Genomic DNA, 6915 nt, shown 5'->3' with positions numbered 1-6915 from the left:
AAGGAAAAAAAAATTTTTTACATCATGTTTTTGTTGGTTTCATATCATGATTTTGTCGTTTTTATTTCATGCCTCTGTTGTTATATCCTTTTGTTATTATTTATTAATAAATTTATCTATTATTTTCATATACATTTTACTAATTTCCTTTCATCTCTCACACTTCTATTATAGAGAAAGGGCAAATAGCAATATTAAAATATTTCCACTAATTAATTCCCTTTTAATGTGCACGAATTTCATGCACCGGGCTACTAGTTAAAATATAAAGGTAAAAAGTGAAACTTAAAAAAATATTGAAGTATTTTATAGCTTCATGACTGGGAAGGATTTCTTAAATAAGATATGAAACCCAAAACTACCATAAGAAAAAAATTGCCAAAATAAGCAATTCTGCTCATTGAGACACCTCAAAAAAAGTGAAAAGACAGCCCACAAAATGAAAAAAAACCTGCCACACATACCTCACCAAGGATTATACGTGGAATATGGAAAACCAATTTATAGAGGACAATCAGCCCAATAAGCAAAGACATTCATGAAAATAAAGCTATGGGCCCTAGCCAGTTTAGCTCAGTGGATAGAGCGTTGGCCTGCAGACTGAGGGGCCGGGACTCAATTCTGATCAAGGACACATGCCTGGGTGTCAGGCTCAATCCCCAGGAGGGAGCGTGCAGGAGACAGCCAATCAATGATTCTCTCTCATCATTGATGTTTCTATCTTTCTCTCCCTTCCTCTCTGAAATCAATAAAAATATATTAAAAATAAGTACATAAAATAAAGCTATGGACACGATTTTTCCACCTACTAAATTGGTAAAAAAAAAAAATTGTTGGCAAATGGCTCAAAAGCAATTTAACACAATTGGTGGAAGTACAAACTGTTACAAGCACTTTACAGAAGATTGGTATCATCTTAAATATTAAGATGATGCAACAATTCTATTCCTTAGTATACACCCAGGATAACTCACACACTTTTATATCGGGAGACATGAACATGATTATTTGTAGTAACAGTGTGTATTTAAAAAACTGAAAATAACCTCAGTGTTCATCAATAGAAAAACTAAATAAACTATAACATACCCAATTATTAAACTACTATGTAGGAGCAAAAGTGAATGAATGACAACTGCATGCGTTTACATAAATCTTAGAAGGATAATGTTGAGTGAAAACAGCAAGTCACCAATAAATACAGAGGATGATAGTATTTAAATAAAACCCAAACACAAGCACAACTAAATACACTATTTAGTGAACTATGTACCTTTGGTAAATTTACAAAGAAACAGAGGAGGAAAATAAAAATGTAAAAGATAGTGACAAACCCAGAGGAGGAAGCAGGTCCATGGAGGCCCATAATGTACAGGGTAATACTCTTTAACAGCTGATTTCTATTACATTTTGAAAATAAATGTATTTCAATAAACACTGCTTTTATAATTTTTCAAAGTGTGCAAACATTTTTTGGGACACCCTATATATCTATGCATATGTACCAAATATTTTATCATTTTTTTAGTGGGGGGAGTAAAGAGAAAATTACTTCTATTTAAGAAAATGGAAAAAGTCCTGTTTCCATGCCAAATTCTAGAGATGTTTCAGGGAAAAAAAATGCACTAAATCTTAATTTTACCTTATTTTTATGTTTTTGGTTTTCATGATGACTTCTTTTCAGTGTTTAAAACCTAATATAAAAAAAAACAATAATTTTATGCATATTACATATATCATAATACTCGTAATTTTTCTCATGATCCAATAATATTCATCCTAGTAATCATCTAATGTTGACTGTAAGAGAAACTGAAAAACAAATTTTATATGCCATGTTCCCATACATATTTCATACTAATAAACAAATAAATATTTGGTATGACTTCTAATTCTAGAGTAACCCTTCAGATTTTACAACCTAAATATATCTAGAAACTAGAGGCCTGGTGCATGAAATTCATGCATGGGGGGAGGGGGGGGAAGGGTGAGGTCCCTCAGCCTGGCCTGCACCCTCTCCAATCCAGGATTCCTCTCACAATCTAGAACAGTGGGCCGGATCCGGCCCGCGGGCCATAGTTTGCATACGGCTGATCTAGAACCACTGGCTCCTAACCATTCCCCTGCCTGCCTGCCTGATGCCCCTAACTGCTCCCCTGCCAGCCTGATCCCCCTAACTGCTCTCCCCACCTGGCCTGATCCCCCTAACTGCCTATCTGCTCTCCCCTCCTGGCCTGATTCCCCTGCCTATCTGCTCTCCCTTCCTCTCCGCGCCCTTTGGACCCCAGGCACAGGCATGCTGAGAGCTCTTTGCTGCAGCCCCATCCCTGCTCCCGGTCCTGATTGGTTGTTACGTGATGGCATCCCAGAGAATTTGCATATTCCTCTATTATTAGTATAGATAAGCACTTTTGAGTTTCTAACATTTGCATGTGTTCAAAACAACTATCACAATATGGTATGGCTTAGTTTTAAAATATTCTTTTATTTTCACTTATATGTCAATTTAATTTTTGAGACTTGCTCCAAATAACATATGGGAAATGATAGAATATAAATGACTATTACTTTTCAATTATCCTTTCTCACAGACTGAAAGAATATTTAAAGAAAAGGTTTGAAAGAGCTAGAATATTCTGTAATGTGACTCTACAATATTTATCAACCAATCAATAACTTTCCTTCCAAGAGTGTAATAGGAATACCTTTCTCCTATTTGCTGTTTCCTTTTTTAGCTTAGCTATTAACATTTCTAACGGCATTCAAGGTTCTAAGAATACTTGAATTTATACCAGCAATGGGTGTAAATTTTCCTTTAAGCTACAAGGAAAAATATAAAAATGAATAATAATATTCTAAGCTGAAGTAAATTCTTAGATTATCAGTCTTAATATATGCTATTTGCTAAGCTAGGAGGCATGTTCCTTCAAAAACAATAGCTTTTCAAATTCTCACCCTTAATTCAAACAAATTCTTTAAAAAATAACAACAAAAGATGACTAAACTTGTACTTACTTTAACCAAAAGTTCCTGTGTTTCAGCAGTCAGAGGAGCATGGGAAAACTTGCAGCCCTCGCCTTGATAACATTTTGCTCCTGTGTGATAAAACTTGCAAGGATATTCATGTATCCCAAATGTTAAGGAAGAGAACAATCTTAATCCAACTAAAACAATTTGTGATAACTTTGATATATAAGTAAGAGGTGTGGCTCTAGCCCAGGGGTGGGCAAACTTTTTGACCCGAGGGCCACAATGGGTTCTTAAACTGGACCGGAGGGCCGGAACAAAAGCATGGATGGAGTGTTTGTGTGAACTAATACATGTTAACACTGCTGCTGGTGAAGGAGCAGAGGGGAGAGCAACAGAACCCTCCACTCTTTCGGCTCCGCGGGCCAGAAAGAACAGCCAAATGGGCCGAATCCGGCCTGTGGGCCGTAGTTTGTCCACAGCTGCTTCTAGCCCGTTAGCTCAATTGGTTAGAGCAGTGGTTCTCAACCTTGGCTGCACATTAGAATCACCTGGGAATCTTTTGAAAATCCTGATTTCTTGGCCTCATCCTCCAGAAATTCTGTTTCTTTGTTATGGGGTGGGGCCACAAAATTAGTAGCAAAGAAACAGAATTTCTGGAGGATGAGGCCCAGAAATCAGGATTTTAAAAAGATTCCCAGGTGATTCTAATGTGCAGCCAAGGTTGAGAACCACTGGGTTAGAGCATCAGTCTGATGCTCTAGGTTACGTGTCTGATCCCCAGAGCATATACAAGCATCAGCCAGTGAATGCACAAATAAATGGAACAACAAACCGATGTTTCTCTCTTTTCTCACTCTCTTCTTCCCTCTCTCTTTAAAATCCTATATAATAAAGAGGTAATATGCAAATTGACCCTCACACCTTCACAAGATGGCTGCCTACGACCAGGCCGGCAGGGGAGTTAGTGAGGGATGACCAAACGACTGAACAAGCAGGCTGCACAGGGCGACCAGACTGGCAGGGAAATTAGTGAGGGTTAGCTTCAAATCAAGGCAAAGTTAACCCCTACAGAATACAAAATACACAGAAAACAAGCATTCCCAAGTAATGCAGTCCTGCCTCTGTTAGATTCAATGAGTGAATGTCAGAGCAGAAATTCTGACAAAGTCTTTCTGGACTTAACCAGGTCTCACAAACATACTATACTTCATGTGAGAGACTTTCTAAGGGATCCCTCTTTTCTTACGTGAAATAAAAAATCTATATACAACTGAATCACTTCAATAGTGAGTTGGGCTTGGATAATAAAGTATGGCTTGTCTTTGCCATAGCTAAGACACTGGTTCCATTCAAAACTGTACATATTTTAAATGTTCACGTAAGTGCTTATGAAGAGTAAAGTTATATCTTGTGATAAAGGATATTATGCAAATACAGACAGTTTTCAGCTTTGGTACAATATCCTTGTACATAAAATTTACACATTTCCTTTTTCTTCTCTATCTCTGCATCATGATCAAATTTACATTCGTCTCCCTGGGCCAAAAGAAGAAACGAAAAAATTATTTTTCACAGTTAACTCATTACAATTCCTACTAAACTTTAGATAAACAAATAATTCCAGAAAAAAATAGTCTTAGAAGCTATATGGTTCAATTCTTAGAGTTATCATATTTATCTACTTAAAATTTTAAGGCCTAAAAATCTGTAATACAAAACATTTTTAAAAAATTATCTTTCTTAAACTTAAAAAAGTATTTTAGTAAAATTTTCTAAGTGAACATTTTCCAGGAGGAAATAGGTATGCTTTTAGAGTGTTTAATGGAAATAGGAGTCAATCTTAGTACATTTTTGCTACACCTTCCATTTTAGTATGTTTTTGCTTATACATTTTTCGTACCTTAATACATTTCCTTTCAAGGAAATATTTACAAACTTGCTTTCCCTTTCGCTCCACTGTATGTTGGTTGATGAACCCCTGACTCATTTGCACGTGTTGCTGATTCTCTTTAGGTTTATCATCCTTTGAAAACAAAAACAAAAAACTAAATGTGAGAAATGGAAAATGAAATCTTTTATTTCATTGCACAAATTATTTTAAAACACATACAAAACATTAAAAAGTGATTTTTCTAAACTGACCTTCACATATAAGATCTGAACTTTTGTACACCAGTTGAAAAGTGAATGTTTTGCCAGTTTCAACAGCATTCTATCATTGAACTTTAGTATTTATACAATTTGAATATTTTATTGTACTTTGCCCTTACTTTTTTAAATGAATAAAAAAAATAGAAGTGCTACTACTTGTGATAGAGAGAGAAATGTAAGAGCAAGGCTCTTTATTTTTATTTTTTAAAATATTTTTTATTGATTTCAGAGAGGAAGGGAGAGGGAGAAATAGAAACATCAATGATGAAAAATAATCATTGATCAGCTGCCTCCTGCACGCCCCCTAACTGGGACCGAGCCCATAACCTGGGCATGTGCCCTGATAAGGAATCAAACATTGTGCTCCTGGTTCATAGGTCGATGCTCAACCACTGAGCCATATCAGCCAGGCAAGAACAAGGCTCTTTAGAACAACGGAGACAAAACTGGAAATCATAAAAACTAAAAGCAGAATAATGTTTCATTTCAATGAGATGCTCTCTGGGTGTGAGCTAAGTATACCAACCAGCCCAAATGAACAAATGTAGCCCAACCTGAGTGGATCATTTGGTTAAGTGTTGACCTGTGCACCAAAAGGTGTGAGATCAAGGCACATACCTGGGTTGAGAGTTTGATCGCCAGTCAGGGAGCATAAGGATTGCAACCAATTGGTTGATATTTCTCTCTCTCCATTCCTCTCTAAGCATGTCCTCAGGTGAGGATAAAAAAAAATAACAAAAAACAAATGTAACCAGAACTAGAACTATCCCCTCAAAGATGGTGATAAAGGCATAAAAACAAAAGGGGATCTCATAATACATTTTAGCTCTCTAGAAGCATAAACCACTGCTAGTGTGTTAACTTGTAATACAGCTTCTAGCTTCTGCACATCAAATTTCTTAATAGTTTGAGAAATACAAAGAAGGGAGCTGGCTGTAAGTTTATATGTCTGCTTCATAATAATGTCAATTTCCACTGAGCACTATCAATTAATTGTCTTATAAATACGTCAATTTAAATCTTTGGTTCTCTTATTAAATTGTAGCATATATACTTAGATTTGTTTCTCATATAGAAAAGCTAATAGCTTTGGCTGAATAACCTTTTAAGTCAATATAAACCAAATAAAAGGAAATACTCAGGGGGAGGGTCAAAACACAAAGTGCCAGCACTGGCCTGGCCCTGGGTGGCCATGACAGTCACCTGAAACCTCAGGGCCTGATTCCTCATTTGTAAAATATGGGGGCGGAGCAAGAATGTATATAAATATACAATTCAGTATTTCTAGTAATTTAGCACATGTCCTTTTGGACAAACCTGATAAAAATGGTTACCACCAATTTAGAAGCCCTCAGAAAGGCCAGGTCCAGAGTCAATTATTGAACCACACTGATTACATGTACAGAACTTCTAAAAGTAAAATCAAACTAAGAGGAGGGTAGAGGTGGGTGATAAGGCCAATGCTTTTTTTTTTTCCCCAGAGGGAGTCTAGACCCAGTAGACCAGGGACTGCAACAGGAGAAACTTTGTAAGACTCTGTGGCCTCTGAAATATGCTCATGATTATTGTATTTTCTCCCCATTACCCATCTGTCACTCCATATACACTGACTGCACAACACTCAAAAATCAAGTCAATGTAAACCAAATGAAGGGAATACTGAGGTGCATATATGCGTGGCAACAGTGCAGCATGAGGGCTTAAAGGGGATGCTGGCAGCTCCTGTGTAAGTGAGAACGTGAAGCCCACTGCTGTCGGAGATTTCACTACTGATAACCCTCATTTTGTTCAATG

The 6915-nt window shown here is 36.7% G+C and overlaps 1 protein-coding gene across 1 annotated transcript in view; it reads right to left on the bottom strand.

Moving 5' to 3' along the window:
- ZC3H8 (zinc finger CCCH-type containing 8) overlaps positions 1-6915 on the bottom strand; it is a 36604-nt gene that overhangs the window by 7246 nt on the left and 22443 nt on the right. The window contains exons 4-7 of the mRNA XM_006763581.2: positions 4871-4993; positions 4395-4506; positions 3016-3125; positions 1643-1694 (exon numbers count right to left, since the gene is read on the bottom strand). Of these exons, the coding sequence (XP_006763644.1) occupies positions 1665-1694; positions 3016-3125; positions 4395-4506; positions 4871-4993 (375 nt within the window). The 3' untranslated portion in view covers positions 1643-1664. The remainder of the gene's footprint in view (positions 1-1642; positions 1695-3015; positions 3126-4394; positions 4507-4870; positions 4994-6915) is intronic.

Source organism: Myotis davidii, unplaced genomic scaffold (genome assembly GCF_000327345.1).
Source record: "Myotis davidii unplaced genomic scaffold, ASM32734v1 scaffold939, whole genome shotgun sequence".
NCBI classification, from domain to species: domain Eukaryota; kingdom Metazoa; phylum Chordata; class Mammalia; order Chiroptera; family Vespertilionidae; genus Myotis; species Myotis davidii.
The sequence above is the reverse complement of the archived record's forward strand: the minus strand, read 5'-3'. Positions and strand labels throughout refer to the sequence as shown.